This window comes from Archocentrus centrarchus, chromosome 16 (genome assembly GCF_007364275.1).
Source record: "Archocentrus centrarchus isolate MPI-CPG fArcCen1 chromosome 16, fArcCen1, whole genome shotgun sequence".
NCBI lineage: Eukaryota > Metazoa > Chordata > Actinopteri > Cichliformes > Cichlidae > Archocentrus > Archocentrus centrarchus.
In genome coordinates, this window is record NC_044361.1 from 24,505,867 (window position 1) to 24,525,664 (window position 19,798).

The following is a 19,798-nucleotide window of genomic DNA, read 5'->3' on the forward strand; positions in this document are numbered from 1 at the left end:
AACTAAAGCTTCATCTAATATATAATTTCTATGCCACAAATAAAGGAACTTATAGTTTATGTCTGTCTTACTCTCATTTTTTATGTATTAATATCAAAACAACTGTTTTAAACATTGAATGTGTCCATGATCCAAATTTAAACAACCCAAACTTGCATCTCCATCTTTCTGAAAAAGTTAAAAACTTTCTTAAAACTATAGCTTAGTATTTATTATAAAAAGAACAAGTGGCATTTGGAGAAAAAAATGTTTATACAGGGTTTCTCCATGTATTAATCATTAAAGTCTTTTTACTCCGCCATACACACAGTCACAAGTTTGCATAAGAAAGCTGTATAGTCAGAACAGGTTGAGCATGGCTGCTGTGTTCAAAGTCCTCAAGCAGTTTAGCTGACAACTGGAGTAGGATTTCAAACATCAAAGGGAAGCAGAAATAAAAATTTAATGAATCTACGCATTCTCCCTATTCGCTGCCAGGTGGCACAAGTGTACTGTGTGTGTTTAATAGATTCAAGCATCCACCATCACATTTGGTCATGCAACACCAAAATTAAACATACGGTAATTTCTGGAGCTGAATATACATATGAAAATCTATCTGGGTTATACTGATTACTGTGTCAGGGATCCCAGACTCCTGGCTGTGCCTGCTGTATAAGTTATGTAAGGAATATCATTCCTAATCCCTGTTTTTCTAGAGTTTTTCCTGAGAGATACATTTATAAAAAAAATAGACATGCAGAGACATATGAGCTCTGAAAGTCTGCACAAACTTGGTGAATCAATGTTTCAGAACAGTAGTTTACAAAATATTTTAAGAAGTGTAGTAAAAAGCCAGTGTGGTTATCTCGGTGGTACAAGATCACAGGTGTTTAAGCAGAGAAGGTTGCATGCTCAGTGTTTATTTGGACCTTAGAGCATTTGGGTGATCAGTTATTACTCGTATTTCTTTCACTCTGTTGGTGGGAAAACGGTGCATGTCTGTTTGCATATATTTGTTTGAAAGCTAAACTTTGAATAATATTGTGAAAGTTGTGCCGTTAAAACAGCTCTTACACATCCAGGCATAGATATCATACTTTAGTCCAAAGGCATGACCTGGTGCAAAACTAACAGTGCTGTAATTGAATGTAACCGTGAATTCTGCTCTTTACCAGATAATCCAGAAGGAGAAAAGCTCAAGCAGACTTGGGTTATAAAGCAGGACAAAGATCTGAATCACACTAACAAGTCCACCTCTGAACATCAATAACCCAATAATTCGACTGAGATGCTTTGGCATTGCTTAGACAGGCCGTTCATTTTCTTAAGCCTTCACTGTGGCTGAATTAAAACAATTCCGTGCAGAAGAGTGAGACAAAATTCCTTGTGACCAAGGGCATCACAACCAGTTCTTAGGTTTAGGAGGCAATTACTTTTCACATTGAGTCAAGAGGGTTTGGAACGCTGTTTTTCTTTAATAAATTAAATTATCATTTAAAAACTGCATTTGTCTTTACTGGGGTTATCTTTGTCTAATATTAAAATTTGTTTAATTATCTGAAACATAAGTTTGACAATATGCAAAAAAAAAGAAGAAGAAGAAAACATGAAGGGGACAGATACTTTCACAGCAATATATACATCAGGTACCAACTTGATTCTAAGGCCAGTAATATAGAAAAAACACTTTAATTTATCTATCACGCCATTAATCAAACTTTATTTCTGCAACTGAAATACTTGGCATTACTTTTTAATGTTTTAAACTCAGAGACTTACTCAGGTTCAGAACACATCCTAATGTTATTGTAATCTGTACCCCCTGATGCTTTTGGACATGGTAAACCTGCACAAGCTGTACTGATGAGACTGTTTTCCGGGACTACAGACTGGGTAGAAACAGGAATTTCACTTTAAGCATTAAATAACTGCTATATATGGAAAGATATACAGATGAAATAAATAAATAAACTTTTCATGAGTTGCTCCCAGTTTCCTAGAAGGCTCCTGGCAGACGTTTATGTATCAATCAGATATACACAGCACACTTGCTCCATCTGGAAGGCAGTAAGGAGAATGCAGTCAAACAATCATATCTGCAGGGATACTTTCTACAGTATGCCGCTCCTCTCTGTTTGATTCCAGTCACAACAACACAGTTCAGAGTAAAATCACTAAAGTAGTTGAAAAACAAACAGAACTATTACCTTTCAGATCACTTTCTTACATATATTTTTGGCCTCACATTTCTTCTCATATAAGATTTCTATTTGAATTTGCCAAACAGTAAAATTCCATATAAATCAAGCCTAACTCTAATCCTAACCCTGACCCTAAATAGGTCACTGGCAGCTTGGTGGATGTTAAGAAGTTAAGGATGCAGTTATAAGCTTCTTTATGTCTCACTGTTATTTGCTGTTCTATTTAAAGGCATCCAAACAGTAACATAATATTTAAAATATAACCGCACGATGCCTCCCTTTCATTTTTGTTCTTTTTGCAGAGATAAGAGTCTAAAATGTAACAACATTTATTTTGATTGGTTAATAGTCATTTTAGACAGTGAACATCAGTCGGCACTTTCATCCTGCATATTAACCCATTTATGTGTGTATGCAAGTTTATTCAACTGCTATTTATTGCACTGCTATCGTTCTTGACCAGGACACTCTCGTAAAAGAGTGTCAAGAGTCATACTTTTCCTTCTTAAATTAAGGGTAAATTTATTTAAAAAAAGACCAAATGTTCCATTTAAAAACATGAAAGATCTGACGGACCTGACTTAGTTGTTGTTTCTCATTGAACAGATTAAATATGTATGGCTGAAGTATTTATCACAGAGCACAGAGCATATAAGAGGTTGCCACATGAGTCACAAACTCCATGAATGCATAACCTCTTTAAAAACGTAGCACGTCTGTCTAGCAGAGAATGATCTGTTCTGTCATGTTCTGTCACTACACTTTACACGCTGTCATACTGAGCCACTTTAATGTCTTCTGGCATTTACTGTGCTCGTCTTTTTTTTTTTTACTAAATTTAGAGTCAGCCATTTCTATTTTGGTGTGGTTTGCTTTATTGAGTTTTTTGAGCTATTTTAATGCATGAAGTCACTTCACTGTATTACATTCAGCTGTTTACAGTGTATTACTTATTTTCCCTTTCCCTGTGCAAGAGAATTGCAACACATTGTGAACAAATAAACATCTTAGATGGCAGCAGCCTGCCTGTGCAAGAGGAAGAGGAGTAAGGCTGTACAGTGGCTTAAGGAGAACAGCGTATGCAGACGAGTGCACGTGAAGGATGCAGCATACAAACTGGTTCATCCCATGTTGCACTGCACTGCAAAGATGAGCGTAACCTGTAAGGTCAAAGGAACAGGTGCAAAAGGACATGCCCACTGATTCCCTATGCTGTTTTGATACAGTAATACACTACTGCACAAAATGATGTTGCACTACATGTTCTTTTGTACTGAAAGTCTTCATGTTTGATCTCTGCAGTGCCGTGTATACTCACAGTTTTCTTTCTCCCATTATTTTAACTGTGGTTTATTGCAATGTGTGACCTTTGGAGGAAAATATTTTTCCCTTCACAATACATAAAAAAAATTAGCACTCTTTTTCTTTTTTAAAGAAAAATATAAAAACCTTCAGCTCACAAAACAGCACTTAAAGAGCATTGAGTTTGGTAGATAATAGTATTCCATTATCCTCAAAAAAATGTTATTCTGATACTGTAGTAATTCACCGTGTGTATGCAAATATTTTTTGGCCAGTCAGGGTTAGACAACATCAAATGAACTTTTCATTTTGATTGTGCTGACTTATTCCTTGACACAAAAACTTCATTTGACAAAATTAAATGTTTGGGTGAGTCATATCCCTTTGCTGGTTATCTAATATTTTGCTGGATATATGAGCTGTTTAGGGAAATGCTTTAAAAACACTTTAAATTGTAAAGACCATACAATAATTACACAGAAAACCCGACAGTTAAAATTTAGTTAGTTTAGTTTAATTTATTCGGTTCATCATGCCAGAACACTTAAAAAGAAAAAAAAAAAAAAAAACAGAAAAAAAGAACTCGGCATAAGAAACCAGGTTTGCACAATAAAGTGTAAACACTTATTTCCATTTTAGTCCCAGAAAGCAACGGACAACAACAATGAAGAAACACATAAAACATACAGAGTTACAAAAACTAAAATTAAATAAAAATATCTCGCTCTTGATACAGAAACTTATTCAAAAAGTATCTTAAAAAGAGTCATAACACTTATAAAATGCAACCCTGAAGGAAGAGTATTCCATGCCAGAATGCCAGTATAAAAAAAAAATTTATTTTCCAAAAGACTTAAACCTCAGTATGTGCAAGGATGATGCACTAGATCTGGTATTTATAGAATGAAGCTTATTAATAAAATTAAGGCCAAATTTTAACAACAAGATTAAGCTTCAACTGAGCAACCCGCATACTAACCAGTAACATACCTAGCTGAATAAATTCAGTAGCACCAATATGCCTTCTGGCTGATGCATTTAAGATATACCTAATTAATTTATTCTGGGATACCTGAATCCCAGGTAAATGTAAATGAGCAGGAAGGGGCAGTCATCTGCTGTGACTGGTTGGGGGTGATGGAAGTGAGACAGGACAAAATGAAAAAGAGATACTCAGAGCATCATGGTGTCCCATGCTGAGGAAAAATCTGTGCACATTTGGTATCTTTCTTACAACATATTGGGGTCATTTCATAGTGCTTGCAAGCCTCAGTAACCCTGTTCTCTTATATTTGGGCAGACTGTTGTCCCTGTAAGCCCTCATGTTCACAAACTGTTGAAACGCTGTACGGTTCAAGCACTATAAATATGACTAAAATAGTTAAATCTTACACCTGTGTACCTGACAGAGTTGCCCATGTCCAGAACACCTCACCCAGGAGTTATCCTAGTCAGATGCCTGAACCACATCAACTGGCTCCTTTTGATGTGGAGGAGTAGCAGCTCTACTCTGAGTCCCTCCTGAATGACTGAACTCCTCACCCTGTCTTTTCCTCTTCTTATTATCATCATCATCATCATCATCATCATCATCAAAATAATAATAATAATAATAATTATTATTATTATTATTTCGCTCTGTTTCCCCCTTTAATTTTTGGTTTTATTTTACCTTGTAAATCACCTTGAATGACTGTAGTGTTTGAAATGTGCTATACAAATAAACTTGCCTTGCCTAAATGTGCCAGAAAATTTACAAATGTTTACAAAAAGGGAGAAATGCGCTCTCTTCTCTACACCAAGAAAAAACTGTAAATACAAGGATGATTAGTTTATCCGTGGTACGTGTTGTCAGCAACTCAATCTGTGATTTTTCAATCAAATATTACAAAAAGGTTACCGTCCCTGAGATTTCTCCTGGGATCCCTGTTAAGTCTGGGAACCATATGTTGGGAACCACCGGGTCACACTCTGATCTGTTTCTTCACTTATTTACACCAAAAATTGCAGGCTTTCGATTTCTCAATTTATGTGCCGGTCCGTCTAAAAGAAGCGTCTCTAGTGATCGACATGGAACGCCTCCCGCGCACCCTAGGATGGTCTCGCGAATCATCGGACGACTTCGGCTTTTTCCGGCGTACCTCAATCAGTTAGCTAGCCAAGCTGATTAGCCTGCTACTACAAGCTAATGTTTGTATGCTGTTTAATGTTGTAGCTGAATCTGATTGGATGATATAGTGAGTGCAGAAAAATGGCGGACGTAGCGGGGGAAGAAATTTGTTCCCCGGTCCCTCCGTTACCTCACCCTTCCTCCCGTAACGGCTCCGGCAGCGGTAACGTTACACCGGGCACCGGCGGCAGCTGCCAGACGGCAACCACCGTTACTTCAGGCCCGCGGCTGGTTCGGATAGTAAAGTCTGACTCCGGCTATGGGTTCAACGTTAGGGGGCAAGTTAGTGAAGGAGGGCAACTACGGAGCATCAACGGGGAACTCTACGCCCCACTGCAGCATGTTAGTGCGGTCCTTCCGGGAGGTGCCGCCGACAGAGCCGGCATTTCGAAAGGGGACCGGATTCTTGAGGTGTAAGTACTGTTTTTAGCTTCACTCCTAGCTGGTTATAACGTAAGCAATGTATAATAACCTGTTTCACTTTGTGGATGCAGTGAGCTCAAGGCAACCATGACTTTATAGCGTCATTCACTAAAACTGGGAACATCAAGATGTCAGTGTGTGCATGCACTGTGACACCGGTCCTGCAGAAGAGCCGTTCATCCCAATGAAAGGAGTGTCTGTGTGTGCCAGAGACAAGCGATCCAGGGATCATTAGAAATTCACGTCACACTGAAATCTATTCCTCTCATCCACAGCATGCCAGATATTCCCAACTCGCCCGCTGTGCACGTTTATATCATCCTAAACAGATGCAGTGTGGATTATTTATCAATGAAACACTTTGTTTACATGAATCATGAATGTTAAACCAGCTCACTGATATCACCATCACTGAATTAGATGTTACGAGCACTGAGGATTATTGTGCCCGGTTGGTTTAGCATCAAGTGTATGCTGAACTGTTGTGAAGACAAACACACAGTATCAGCATCAGTACTCACGCTTCAGTGTGTCTGTGTGCATGGAATAACATGATGCAGAGAGGGAGGGATGCCTTCAGTTCAATTCTGATTGGGTTTGCCCTCTAAAAGTCACTTTCTGATTGGTTGGCTTTTGCACACTGCTGTGTCAATGGATGGCCTGCAGTAACCTGGCAGTTTGTTGACCCCATTATTTCTATGTGCATGCATGTGGATGTATGCATGTTCATTTAGTTGTTGTATACAAGACACCCCCTGCTAGTATTATTAGCATAGTATATAGTGATATATTGCTGCTATAGTTGTGTTCTTTTATTCCTATGTCTTTTTTTTACATCAAATTTTATTATTGGCTGTATTCTTTTTGATGCATTTATTGTTTGTAATGTTCATGCCTAACCATCATATCAGTGTTCACACTAGCCTGTTTAAGGAAACATCTGACATCTCTCCCATACAGTGGAGAAGCCAAATGTGGCTCAGGCTATACACATTCATTGTGATATTTGGCTGAAAATGTGACCTTGGATCATGGAATATTTATCCCCTCCTGTAAAGGCACAATAGACCAGCTAAATTCACCAGCCACTTTATTATCCACAACTTGCTGCTGCTGAGTTGACAGGCTTTTGCTTTCAGAACTGTCTTAATTCTTTGTGGCACTGATTCAGTAAAAAGCTGGAAATGTTTAGCATTAAAAATGACCAAACAGCAGAATATTTAAAAAAAAAAGTTTTATTAAAACTAGTAAGTCCACAAAGTGGCAACAAGAGGTACAAAAAACACAACAAAGCAAAAAAGTAACAAGGTACAAGTGAAACTGACACAAGGGAAGCACGTAGTAAAACAGCTAATCTGACAATGAGGAAGTGGAATGAGGTATGGGTGAACACAATCAGGACAATCAACAGATGGGAAGTAAAACCCAAATCAAGACACAAGCAGAAACTAGCTATCAGAACAGAACATGATTCAAAACCAGTACTAATACAGTAAATAGTTAACTGACTGTTATGGTCCAGCCGTGTGGAGGGCAAAGTAGGACCCAAATGCAGGACTCAAAAGACAAGGGATTAACTGGAAACTCAGTTTTTATTGCTGGCAGTTCACAGGGAAGGCTAACTCTTCAACTACTCAGGCCAGGAGCAACACAAAAAGAAAACTAAGACTCTAGGAAAACACTGAACAAGGGAGCACACAACGTGAGGGAAGAGGTAACAAAGAACTGGGGAAAACAGAGGACTTAAACATATACATAAGGCAATTGGGAAGACAGTTCAGCTGGGAAAACAAGGCACAGGTGAACAGAATTTAATGAGACAAAGGGACACAAAAGCCCTGGCTCCAAGATCCAGAGACCATGACACTGACATTCAACCTCCATAAACACTAAACTGTAACCAGAACTCAAATACAACAAGAACTAATGCTCAAGAAGATATTTGCATAATAATGAAAACAAAATGGAAAGCATAAAGCCCGACGTGCACATAATACAAGAAAAAGAAGTTTTTGAAACTGTGATCACCATCTGGTCATCAAAAATCCTCAGGTACTCTGTGGCATTTAAATGATGTTCAGTACATACTTAAGGGCTCAAATTTTCAAATTACTGTTGACTTTTTTTTTTTCTCCTCTGACCTCTGCTGTCAACAAGGCATTTCAGTCGCAGAACTGCCTCTCAGCAGATTTTTTTTTCTTTTTCTTGTTGGGATCAGTCTCTTTTGAAATGGTTCTGTCTGAAATCACGACAAAAAAAAAAAATCACCAGTTTCTGAAAACAGCCTGTCTGGCACCAGCAGCCTTGCAGCATTACTGACTTGATTTTCAGCAGGCCCTCTTCATCACGCTTAATAAAAAAATGTGACTGGCTGGTTAAACATTTGCTAGTTTAACAGGACTGGAATGGCTGCATACCGGCTGCAGCAGTACATCACCCCCTCTATTCTCTAGACAATATTTATTTTGCACATTTTTAAACATCTCCTCCTTTCAGACCTAAATTCAGTATGTGTGTTGTTTCTTTGTTTTTGTTTTTGTTAAATGTTATTTCAGCATCCTGTTTTATTATAAAGGTTATGCATATTGTTTAACACTTTTCAAGGTGTCAAGAGCATTTTAATTTAGCCTGTGGGGGTGGGGTTCATGCATAGAATGCAAAACAGTGTATGATACATAATATCTCTTAATAAATCTTTCAGCTGTAACACAAACAAAATAAACAAATGCATTAACTACTCATTTCAATTATAAAAGCAGGAGAGCTGGAAATCTGACACATGGGAAAGTGTCTCCTCTAAAGTGCTGACAGTGCCGGTGCAAAGGCCTTTATGTCAGGTGCTTATTATGTCATCATAAAGCTGCAGGAAGGAAAGAGCTGCCAAAATGCTTAGTCTGCATTTCTTTTCTTTTAGGGCATGTTTGCTCTTTCTCCCACTACACCTGCAAGATTGTTATATTTGTGTTTCCCATATTAGTCTTTGCTTACTTTTACCTGCATAATCATCTTTCCCCAACACTGCTAGTTACAACTTTGCTGTGTGTGCACTGGCTCAGAGGGCCTTCTTTATGTTAATTAGACATATGTAGCTATCTCGTGCCACCGCAAGTATAATAGAGCTCGTGTCCACTGGGCTGTAACCCTGCATCAAATTGCCAGCATGACTAACATAACAGATATGCCGTCAGTCAGCCGAAGCATTTCCTGTCCAGGCTTGTTAGCGTCTCAATGATTGTTTTTAGTGTAAGTTAGTAAAACACTTGTGGGTCTCTTGCATGAATTCGCTGCCACACGCTTGTTTACAAAATGTGAATTAGGGCACTCAAACCTTTTGCATACCATTAAACTACTTAAAAGATGGCAGCCTATGAGCACAATATGCAATGAGCACTGTGTATTTTTTTTTTTTAAAGTTAAATAAACCCAAAAACTCAAAGTTCAAAGTATATGTTAACAACATATTAAATCACTATATAACTTATGCGGTATTTATCACAATATATTTTTTCACATTAGAGGATAAGAGTTCATCTATTACTACTTAATGTGAAGATATCCCCCTAAACCACTGACTGGCTTCTGTAGTATTTGGAAAATGTTCAAACAAAGTTTGGCCCACTTCTCCATTTATGGTAATATTTCCAAGCTCTTCTTTAAACATTAGATTACATTAGCACAAAATGCACAGAAGCACAGAATTATTTATTGAATCTCATTCAGGCCTTGTTGAGATACCGCATTTATCTGCCAGCCTACGCTGGAGCTTGTTTTAAACGTGTGAGAAATATCTAGTGGTGTCGCTGAGGCAACATGGGCTTTTAGAAGAGGCCACATGGCTGTTTTGAGTGAAGTTAACTATGGGTTAGATCGCTGCAGCTCCGTCATTCGCACCGTTTGACACGACTGCCAAAGTGCATACACCTAGCATGCCTCAGTTTCACCTGTGCTCATGGCATAACCAAAGGTCTTATTCCTGAATAAGAAGATGCAAAAGTTCTACAGTGCGCACACTGATGTTACTCAGTTGAAGCCCATTTATTACTGTTTGTCATTTCATTCAGTATTTATATCCTGTTCAAATAATTCTTCTAATGATTTGGGAATCTTATAATTTGATGTGTTGCACTTGCACCCTGAGAGAACAGACACAAAGTGCAAGGCACTGGTATACTGTGTGTGAATATAACAGGCCTGCAGTCATGAAACATTGTGAAACAGGCATTTTTGTTGGTGTTAATAGCATGCTATCTGTGTGTTGATTCAAGCCTCTGGTAATTAAAGGCTGTTGTCTGTGTACCATAAATGCAAGTTGTGCTCTTGTGAAAAACAGAAACTTAGATTAGGAATATTGAGAAAGAAAGAAAATGCTTGCCACTCTACTATATGAAGCTCTCTATTCAACAGCAATGGGGTTAATGTGGAAGGCGCAACACACAAGCAGGTGGTGGATCTGATCCGGGCCGGTGAGCGAGAGCTGGTGCTGGCCGTGTTGTCCGTTCCTCCCCAGGAGGCCGACTGCCTGGATCCCGGAGACGATGGATCAGCCCAGTCCTGCTACGACTACTCCGACAAGCAGGCAGTGCCTATCTCAGTTCCCAGCTACAAGCACACTGAGCTCAACCATGAAAAGTTTGTGGTGGGTACACAATTTTTGTAGTTGGATACAGCCAATGACAACTCAGGGCTGACTACATTGTTACATTCATGAGAAATTTGTATTTAGGCCTGTGAGTAACATAATGTTCCAGTTATTATAAATAAATCCTATTGACTTAAGCTCCCTGCTTTTTCATTTTAATTATTCCACTTTAATTCTTCCAGGTGTATAATGTGTACATGGCAGGCAGACAGCTGTGCTCCAAGCGTTACCGGGAGTTTGTGATTCTACACCAAAACCTGAAGAGGGAGTTTGCTAACTTTACTTTTCCCAAGCTACCTGGAAAATGGCCTTTTTCCCTTTCGGAGCAACAGCTGGACGCACGACGCAGAGGCTTGGAGGAATACCTGGAGAAAGGTGAGGAAAAGAGAAGGAGAAGCAGGCTCTCTAGAAAGATATAGCTTAGTATCCTTATTTGTGGTTATTGCTCATAAAGTCAGGAAGGTTTCTTGGAAATACTGTTCACAGTGTTTTGCATAACGTTTGGGGCGAAGACATAATTTTTGCAGTGCCTCTGTACACCACTACATTGGATTATAAATCAAACCTTCAACATGTGATTGAAGTGCAGACTTTCAGCCTTAATTCAAGGGGTTTTACAAAAGTATTACATGAACTGTTTAAGAATTACAGTCATTTTTAAACATCGTCCCCCATTTTCAGAGACACAAAGTTAATGGGACAATGGATAAGCAATTTCATGGCCAGGTGTGGCCCAGGTGGCCAGGTCACACATGCATGTCATTGTATAACCACTTTTATTTTACACGCACAAAAAATGTGTATCTGGTGTGATTTGTGTTTCGTCGGCAGTGTGCTCGGTCCGGGTCATTGGAGAAAGTGACATCATGCAGGAATTCCTGTCTGAATCAGATGAGGTAAAAAAAAAACCAAGATAAAAATAAAATCATACGTGTCTTTTTGCCCGTCCCCTCACCTTTAACTCACCGCACTCACTGTGCATGTCTTTCTGCCTGTCTTTGCTGTAACCTAGAATTATAACGGAGTGTCGGATGTGGAGTTGAGAATAGCCATGCCAGATAAAACCACACTCACTGTCAGAGTTCGCAAAAACTCAACTACAGACCAGGTCTATCAGGTAAAAACACAAACTTAGTCCCGTATACTTAAACATTATAATCACGACATTATTTCAGTCTCTCTCTCTGTCTCAATCTCTTGCTTTCAGGCTGTAGTTATGAAACTAGAGATCGACAGTGTAACAGCCAGCTACTTTGCTCTGTTCGAGGTCATCAACCACACCTTTGGTGAGTAAAAACAGGAAACTGAACCATGAGTTGTGTTTTTTGTTGAAGCACAACAGAAATGTTGACTGTGGTTGCAGTCAGTGGTCAATAAGTAACAGAAAAGAGAATATTTGCATGTCGTTTGGAGAGCTTAATTTTCAGTAATCATCTAGAAACTAATACTTTGTACATGAATAACCATATGCATAATTTTGTCTTTTGAAACACACAAAAAGACTATGAAATCCATTTGTGTGTCAGTGTCAGGTCTTCAGGTCTTCTTCTTTTCTTCTTCAGTGCGTAAGCTTGCCCCCAATGAGTTCCCCCACAAACTGTATGTACAGAACTATACCTCAGCCATCCCAGGAACCTGCCTCACCCTACGCAAGTGGCTTTTCACCACAGAAGAGGAGATTTTACTCAGTGACAACCAGCTCGCTGTCAACTATTTCTTTCACCAGGTGTGCACACGCACACTGTGTATTTATCTTCTCTGTTTGGTGTGCTTAGTGGATTTTGTTTTTAATTGCATCCCTTGTCTGACCTCTTTTCAGGCTGTGGATGATGTGAAGAAAGGCTTCGTCAAAGCTGAACAGAAGTCTTATCAGCTACAAAAGCTGGCCGAGCAGAAGAAGATGTCCATGGTCAGTCTTTACAGCACACTGCTGTTTCAGAGTCACTCGCGCGTACACCATATTCTCACCGTATCTGAGTGTGTCTTACTGTATGTCAGCCAGTTTTTCACACCGCTTCAGTCTTATTTCACTGCGTGATATATCGCAGCGTGAAAAGGAAGTAGTCTAACAGTGAGTGTGAGCTTTAACTGGAGTGTCACAGACACAAATTCTTGCCAGGAAAATGTGCTCAGTGAAAGTGAGTAAATGAGTGAGCATCAGTGAATTACTGCCAATTTGAGGAGATTAGAGCTGCTCCAGCAGGTAAATAATCACATCCTGTTTTTAAATCAGTCGGCCTGCAGAGAATAACTGCACTCTGCTTTATAGCTGTAAGTGTTTTTCACACTGACAAAAATGCACCCTGCGTCTAAATTTCATTCAGCTTCCTCTTGTAATTCAGTTTACGGTAAATATTTATCTCACATTGTCTCTTTCCTTCTCTTTTATTTATTTTTTCTCAGTACTTGAGTTTGTTGCGAACTTGTGAGGGCTACAACGAGATCACATTCCCCCACTGTTCCTGCGACTCCCGACGTAAAGGCCATGTGATCACAGCCATCAGCATTCACCACTTCAAGCTGCATGCCTGCACAGAGGAGGGGACGCTCGAGGCAAGGCCTGCTCTTTATTGTGTGTGTGTGTGTGTGTGTGTGTGTGTCTGCCTTTTTTTTTGTAGCCCTTGTATAACGGGGTGGGTGTACTAAAGCCTTCATGTTGTTCCAGAATCAGGTGATTGCGTTTGACTGGGGGGAGATGCAGAGGTGGGACACGGATGAAGAGGGCATGGCCTTCTGCTTTGAATATGCACGAGGAGAGAAGAAGCCACGCTGGGTCAAGATATTCACTCCTTATGTATGGATCACACGCAGCTCACCACACATATATTATGTTTATATGTCAATGCTGCTATAAAACGATAAACTCCACATTTTAAAAATCATAGCCAGCAGACACTGCTGATTGGGAGAACAAGACAAATTTCTGTCTTGACTGTTTGCTGTACTCCTGTTTACTGACAAATATTACTAATGTTCAAGAACTTTAAAATAATACTTCTGTATTCAGAAAGAATAGGTCAGCACATTGCTAAATGCGCTCTCTGCAGATAGTTCAGTGAGAAGATTGCCACCACTCATAAATAAGAAGCTGACGCAAGCAGCCAATAAGGTTATTACATCAAAGTAGTCCAAAAAAAATAAAAAATCAGCGTAGTTCACAGAACATATTACATCTTAGCGAACTTCATTTTTTTGTGTGCATGAAACCAAACAGATATACCTGCTATACAGCAAAAAAGATGTTGGAAAAGGCATTTATATTTATTTGGAAATAGTACAAAAATATACCCAATGTTGAAACTGAGAAATTTTACTGATTCTTGAAAAATGCTCATTTTAAATACAAGCCCTTTAAAAAAAAAAGCTGGAACAGGTGCTTGTTTGCCGCTGGGTTGCATTACATCTTTTTTTTTTACCAACTCTTTAAGCCTTTGGAAACCAGTTACTGTTGCTTTGAATGTAAAGTGTTTTACCATTAGTGGCTAACATTTCCAGTATTTATGCCGAGATAGGTGAACCAGCTGATGGCTATAATTGAATCTGTGTTTACAGCCAAGTACAGGAAGATGGTGTCAAAGTTCTTATCAAACTCCTCAAACAGAAAAGAAAAAAGACAGAGAATAAGCACGCTCCCATTTCTACTGTTCTTTTAAAGGAAGCTATAGTGTCAGCCTAAATCTGTGTTTCTCTTTGTCAATGTTTAGTTTAACTACATGCATGAGTGCTTTGAGAGAGTCTTCTGTGAGCTGAAATGGAGGAAGGAGGTAAGGCCCATCTGCTTCCTTACAGACTAATCTACTCTAATACAAGCCATTTACTTCTGTCCTTTACTCGTAGCTATAATGCATCTGTGCCTTCAGGTGGAAGAGGAGGCTACAGACAAGGACAATAAGAACTGCAGTAAAGATGGTATGTGTGGCAAGGTAAGGCTTTGCCTGCCTCTGTCCAGTCTAATACCAGTGTTAGGGTTTTCTTTTTTTCTGTTTTGGTGTTTTTCTCTGTTTCTTTTCCTTCTCTGTCTAAGCTTGCATTTCTTGCCCCGCGTTTGTGTTTCTGTTCCAGAATATTTTCCAGCTGCTGAGGCACAGAAGGGATGGGGCCACCTAGGAAGGGAGATTGTTACCTCTTAACTACGCCACCGCCTCAGCTCAGTTTTGGCTCCGACCTTCCCCCCATACCCACCAATGATCAGCTATTAACTACTCGGACATCATTTAAATTCCATCAACTTCAACATGAGAAGCTACTCCTTACATGCAAATCAACAAGCATCTGCTGATGAACATGTTGAATGAACAGACGCATAAAAAAAAACAAAAAAAACCCAAAACACTAAAGACTCGCAAACCAGAACTCTTTAATCCAACACATCACCACCATGCATTACACAGAGCTCTGCCAAAAACGAGGCATCTGTAGACTCAAAGTGATGAATTCATGCAAGCCTTCTTCTGCTTATTGGCAGGGACATGAAGTGGAATATGATGTGCAAATGAGGAGGTTTTGAACCTCCTTTGAAGAAGTCCTACTTGAAAAAGAAAGCTGAAAAGATTGGTGGACAAAGAAGGGACAGTGAAAGTTGTTAGTGCTCAGAAAGAGAACCACAATCAAGCATTAATCAATGAGACAGAGGGCTGTTCACAGATAGATGCTTAGGTTCTCAGTTTATGGATTAGAGCTGCAGTCCATGCATGTCATTAATACATGCAGGAAGCCCCATCAGCTAAGAAAGAAAGGGCAAACCAGAGTCAGACCCTGATAAAGTAAGTTACAGCTGAACACATCACTTAACATTCATTTCCGTTTCCTGGAAGCTGCATTTGCACTCATAAAGTAAAACTATTAACATATTAATGTGACAAATGAAAGAAGCAATGGAGAAAGGAAAGGGTTTTTTTGTTTTTTGCTTTTGGGGTGCATATTTCAAACAGAGCAGAGACATGTCAATCTTTAGAAATATGTTGCACTTTATCAGCAGTGTTAACGGCCTCCTAATGTGCAAAGTATAATCTAAAAAGACGACAGTCGGCATTATACTGGAATAAGCTCAGACTCGCATACATGTATTCATTTATCACTCTCTACAGTGGGGTTATATACTGTATGAGTGTGCAGAGCCATGCATTAAATTCTTAGGTATTTGCAGTCTTACATGAACACTCAATGCAAAATGTTTAAGGCCATCGTGGTGCAGCAGTGTTGTGGAGCTCCATTCAGACATGTGACATTGTGCTTTACCTAGAAGAGGCAGCAGAGGTCCTTGTCCTCCTGCCTGCTCTTGAGCTTGCAGTTATTACTTTTTTTTTTCCTGAGAGCTCCCACAGGATTTATAATGGGCCTGCAATTCAGATGGCCTTTCTGTGCAGCACTATTTATCTCTGAATCTGGTGCTTTGCTGTTAAATCACTTATTCACTGCAAATTCAGGTTAAATAGGATGAACTCAGATCAAAAGCAGTGGCTTTATCCTTTAACGATTTGATAAAATAAAGATTGCACTGCGCCGCCAGTGATTAAAAATGGTAAAGATCAACAGTTTAATGCCATCTCTAAACGGGCCCAGTTAAAGTTCTCATTAAGAAAATGTAATAAAAATTACGTAATGAGCTCGAACCTAATTATTTGATGATGCAATACTGAGGCCAACAAACCCTAACCCTAACCCTAACAAAAATTACAGTTCATTGTGTCATTAAAACCTGGTGCTGTGACAGCTGAAATTAAACATTTGTTGTTGCTTACTGCAATATTACGATGTTGCAGTCTTATTAATCAGATCTAAATGACTTTATTGCACTTTTTATTTTCTTCTTATTTTGAAAGTTACCAATCAGTTTGACAAATATTGCACGGTCAGTTGCTTTTGCAAGATAAAAAGAGTGGCGTGTTCGGTTATCATTATAGCAATAGGAATATTATGAAAAATCAATATACTGAAAGCTGAGACATTTCCTTAGGTTTAAATTAAAGCTTCTTCTGAATCAGTAGCAAATTTATAAAACAGCCACATTATAGAGTTATAGAAACAGAATATGATGTCACTGGATATCATTAGTATTAAAGGTATCTGCAAGCCAGTAAGGAGCTTTAATTTTAAAATGACTCTAACTAAGAGTCCTTGTTAATATGATAGTGCTGTTCACAGAAGCATTTTTGGGTGATTAATAGGCTTCAGCAGACCTTTTCTGGAGGTAAAGAGGAGGTTTAATTGAATGTGTTGAGCCTTGAATTGAGAGACTGAAGGCGCAGTCCTAAAGGCTGAACACATTTCCCCAGGATTCGTGTCTGCTTACTGAACCATGTCTGACACAGTCGATTGTCTGACTTTGCCTGATCTGCCCACCTTCAAGTGTGGGCTTACCCACCCCACCTCCTACACACACGTGCGCACACGTTCTCATTTTGACTGAAGTTAAATGTCACGTACATTATTATTTATTTCAGTTAGATATGCTTTTAAATTCAACTGATAAGTGTCACACTAATAAGAGGGCGGAGAATGACAACCTGCAGAGCCTTTGACATGTTGAAATGTAAAATTTAAGTGTTTGGTTACATCGCTTACTGTAATAAATTGTAACATATTCTTTTAAATAAACCGATTTATTGATGCAGAGTTAGTTCTTGTTTATTTGCAGCTAGTGTTGCGTGCTTGGAGCCGAGTCAAGGAGTGTGAAAATCACAACGTTACAAACAATCCCCTCAGTGAGCAGGGCGAGATTTATCCTTTAAAGTTGATTTTACACTCATACCCGTCTTTATTCCCTCTTCCTTTCTTCTCTCCTCATTGCCTTCCTCTTCTTTCCCCAATTCCAGCATCTTTTAATGAAATCGGGGAGACAATTACCCAATAGGCTGTGAAGTAGCCGTTACATATCGACCTGCAACGAGTGTCTGCACCCAGTAATTAATAGCTATTGACTGTTGGTGGTGAGGGATATTATCTTGGAATGGGTGAATTTTGAAAGATAACATCTTGGGGGCTGAAAATCTGTCCCCACGGAAGTATTCAGGACTGATAGCTGATTAGTTTCTGAGGAAGACCCTTGAAAAAATAATTAAGTGCCATTCTAATAGTAGTTCCACTGCTGGTGAGAGTGTAAACTAATTTCCAGATTCTGTGCATTTATTGCAAGTGAAATTAGCCGCCTATCTGATATATATAAAAAAAAAAATTTTAAAGACCCAAGTGTTTCCCTCTCAATCTTTCCTCCAAGCAATTGCATCTCCCTGCCTGCAAAACACCACAAACTTGTTGAGAAGCTACTTCTGATTGCTTGAAAGTGCTTCTTGCACAGTTGGAGCAGAGCCAAGTGCTATCCTCTGTTATAGAGAGAGATTTTTAGCACCCTCCAGCATGAAATATTACAGGCTGTCCTAAAATGAAAAGGCAAGCTGTTCCTGAAGGGTTGATCACCTTTTCTAGATTATTCACCAGCAGGTCTGAAAAACGTACTTTTAAAGGGAAAGCATTCTACGAGTGGAAGACCACGCTCACAACTCTGAGATAACTCGTGCACATAATATGGCCTCTGATGACTGGTGACATATACATACACAAGCAGTCAGTTATACGTGTGAGGTAGTTAATTATTTTGGTTAATTTCAATGATAATTTTAATAATAGTCAACAATAAATTCAGTGAACTAAATTTCATCCTGAAATATATATGTATACACACACACACACACACACACACAGACTCACTCACTGGCCACTTCATTAGGTACACTTGTTCAACTGCTCATTAATGTAAATATCAGACAAATACATGGCAGAAACTAACTCAGTTCAGTGTATTTAGGCATGTAGACATGGTCAAGATGAGCTGCACAACCATCTCTAGGGTTTCCAGAGAATGATCCAGAAAAGAGAAAATATTCAGTGGTTGTTGCCTGAGGTCAGATGAGAATGGTCAGATAACTTTGAGGTGATAGGAAGGCAACAGTAACTCAAATAACTACTTGTTACAACCAAGGTATGCAGAAGAGCATCTCTGAATGCACAACACGAAGCAGGTGGGCTACACCAGCAGAAGACCACACCAGGTGCCACTCCAGTCAACCAAAATCTGTGGATACAGTTTGTGTGAGCTCACCAAAATTGGACAACAGAAGATTGGAAAAAACCATCACCTGATCTGATGAGTCTCAGTTTCTGCTCCAATATTTGGATGGTAGGGTCAAAATTTGGAGTAAGAGCATGAACAGTTCAGGCTGGTTGTGGTGGCGTGATGATGTGAGGGATGTTCTCTTTGCATACTTTGGGCCCCTTAGTACCAGCTGATTATTGTTCAAACACCACCTGACTATTGTTGCTGACTATGTTCATCCCTTTATGACCACAGTGTACCCATCTTCTGATGGCTGCTTCTAGCAGGATAATGCACCATTTCACAAACCTCAAATCATCTCCAACTGCTTTCTTGAATATGTCAATGACACTGTACACAACTGGCCTCCACAGTCAGCAGATCTCAGTCCAATGGAGCACCTTTGAGATGTGGTGTAGCAACAAAAGTCTTAATCAAAGTAACTGTGAGATGCTATCACGTTAAAATGGACCAAAATCTATGAAGAATGTTTCCAGCACCTTGTTGAATCTATGCAATGGATAGTTTTGAAGGTAAACGAGGTCCAACCCAATATCAGCAAGGAGTAGGTAATGAAGTGGCCAGTGAGTGTACATTCTGAATTGCAGATAAATCTTAGATTTTGATATATAAAATTTAACACGTTGGATGTGAAATATTAATAGATGAGTGGTGTTACAGCGGCTAAGTGATAACCCTTATTGTCTCAGCTGGCTCAATGTGTGTGTGTGTGTGTGTGTGTGTGTGTGTGTGTTGTGTGTGTGTGTGTGTGTGTGTGTGTGTGTGTGTGTGTGTGTGTGTGTGTGTGTGTGTGTATCATTTACATATTCTTCAGTTTCCTCCCACATTGGAAATACATCCAAGTAAGAAGGAGTGATCTTCTGTGGAAAACCTATTATGGGCTGGCAACCTGACAGGGATGTTCCCTTTCCTGCTTATCATGCTGACTGAGGAAAAAGCTGATTGGCAAGTGAGTGAACTATTAAAAA

The 19,798-nt window shown here is 39.3% G+C and overlaps 1 protein-coding gene across 2 annotated transcripts; it reads left to right on the forward strand.

Annotated features, from left to right (window-relative positions):
• The first annotated feature begins 5,625 nt into the window (after positions 1–5,625).
• snx27b (sorting nexin 27b) lies at positions 5,626–17,332 on the forward strand. 2 transcript variants are annotated; one of them, XM_030749098.1, is made up of 13 exons: positions 5,626–6,068; positions 10,483–10,714; positions 10,900–11,092; positions 11,549–11,613; positions 11,730–11,834; positions 11,925–12,003; positions 12,280–12,443; positions 12,537–12,626; positions 13,121–13,270; positions 13,383–13,511; positions 14,422–14,481; positions 14,578–14,640; positions 14,780–17,332. In XM_030749098.1, the coding sequence occupies exons 1-13, from the start codon at positions 5,737–5,739 to the stop codon at positions 14,822–14,824; spliced, it is 1,707 nt and encodes a 568-aa protein (XP_030604958.1). In that variant the 5' UTR covers positions 5,626–5,736; the 3' UTR covers positions 14,825–17,332. The 2 variants fall into 2 exon arrangements, with proteins under 2 accessions (XP_030604958.1, XP_030604957.1); XM_030749097.1 differs by having other exon boundaries at positions 14,578–14,626.
• Positions 17,333–19,798: the final 2,466 nt, after the last annotated feature.

Bases quoted from the DNA above. Each gene is read 5' to 3' on its own strand.
- snx27b (XM_030749097.1), top strand. From the start codon at position 5,737: ATGGCGGACGTAGCGGGGGAAGAAATTTGTTCCCCGGTCCCTCCGTTA. The intron at 6,069-10,482 runs GTAAGTACTGTT...TCTATTCAACAG, and splicing joins GGGGACCGGATTCTTGAGGT to CAATGGGGTTAATGTGGAAG. The intron at 10,715-10,899 runs GTGGGTACACAA...TAATTCTTCCAG, and splicing joins TCAACCATGAAAAGTTTGTG to GTGTATAATGTGTACATGGC.